Below are 753 nucleotides of genomic sequence, written 5' to 3'. Positions count from 1 at the left end.
GGCCAGCAACGCCGCTGGTGATGTCACTGGTGACGCTGATGATGACACTGCTGGTGACGTCACTGGTGAGGCTGATGATGATGTCACCGGTGACGTCACTGGTGATGCTGATGATGACATCACTGGTGATGTCACTGGTGACATCGCTGGTGATGTTGCTGGTGATGATGTCACTGGTGATGTCACTGGTGATGTCGCTGGTGATGCTGATGATGACGACGCTGGTGATGATGTCACTGGTGATGTCGCTGGTGATGCTGATGATGACGACACCGGTGATGTCGCTGGTGATGTCACTGGTGACTCCACTGGTGATGTCGCTGGGGATGCTGATGATGACATCACTGGTGATGTCGCTGGTGATGTCGCTGGTGACATCGCTGGTGATGATGTCACTGGTGATGTCACTGGTGACGCCACTGGTGATGTCGCTGGCGATGCTGATGATGACATCACTGGTGATGTCACTGGTGCTGCTGATGATGACGACACCGGTGACGTCGCTGGTGATGTCGCTGGTGACGTCGCTGGTGATGATGTCACTGGTGATGTCACTGGTGACGCTACTGGTGATGTCGCTGGCGATGTTGCTGGTGATGATGTCACTGGTGATGTCGCTGGTGACGTTGCTGGTGATGCTGCCACTGGTGATGTCACTGGTGACGCAGATGATGATGTCGCTGGTGATGTCATTGGCGATGTCATTGGCGATATCACTGGTGACGTCACTGGTGACCGGCTTGGGCCAGCGGC

The 753-nt window shown here is 55.2% G+C and overlaps 1 protein-coding gene across 1 annotated transcript; it reads right to left on the bottom strand.

Annotated features, from left to right (window-relative positions):
* Positions 1-27: 27 nt before the first annotated feature.
* Positions 28-741, bottom strand: LOC104133713 (mucin-1-like; the record flags this gene model as incomplete). The annotated part of the gene is made up of 1 exon (XM_035902573.1): positions 28-741. A coding segment is annotated over one exon (714 nt), but the record flags the coding sequence as incomplete, so codon positions are not given.
* Positions 742-753: the final 12 nt, after the last annotated feature.

This window comes from Egretta garzetta, unplaced genomic scaffold, assembly GCF_000687185.1.
Source record: "Egretta garzetta isolate BGI_Z169 unplaced genomic scaffold, ASM68718v1 scaffold1689, whole genome shotgun sequence".
Classification (NCBI taxonomy): Eukaryota; Metazoa; Chordata; class Aves; order Pelecaniformes; family Ardeidae; genus Egretta; species Egretta garzetta.
The sequence above is the reverse complement of the archived record's forward strand: the minus strand, read 5'-3'. Positions and strand labels throughout refer to the sequence as shown.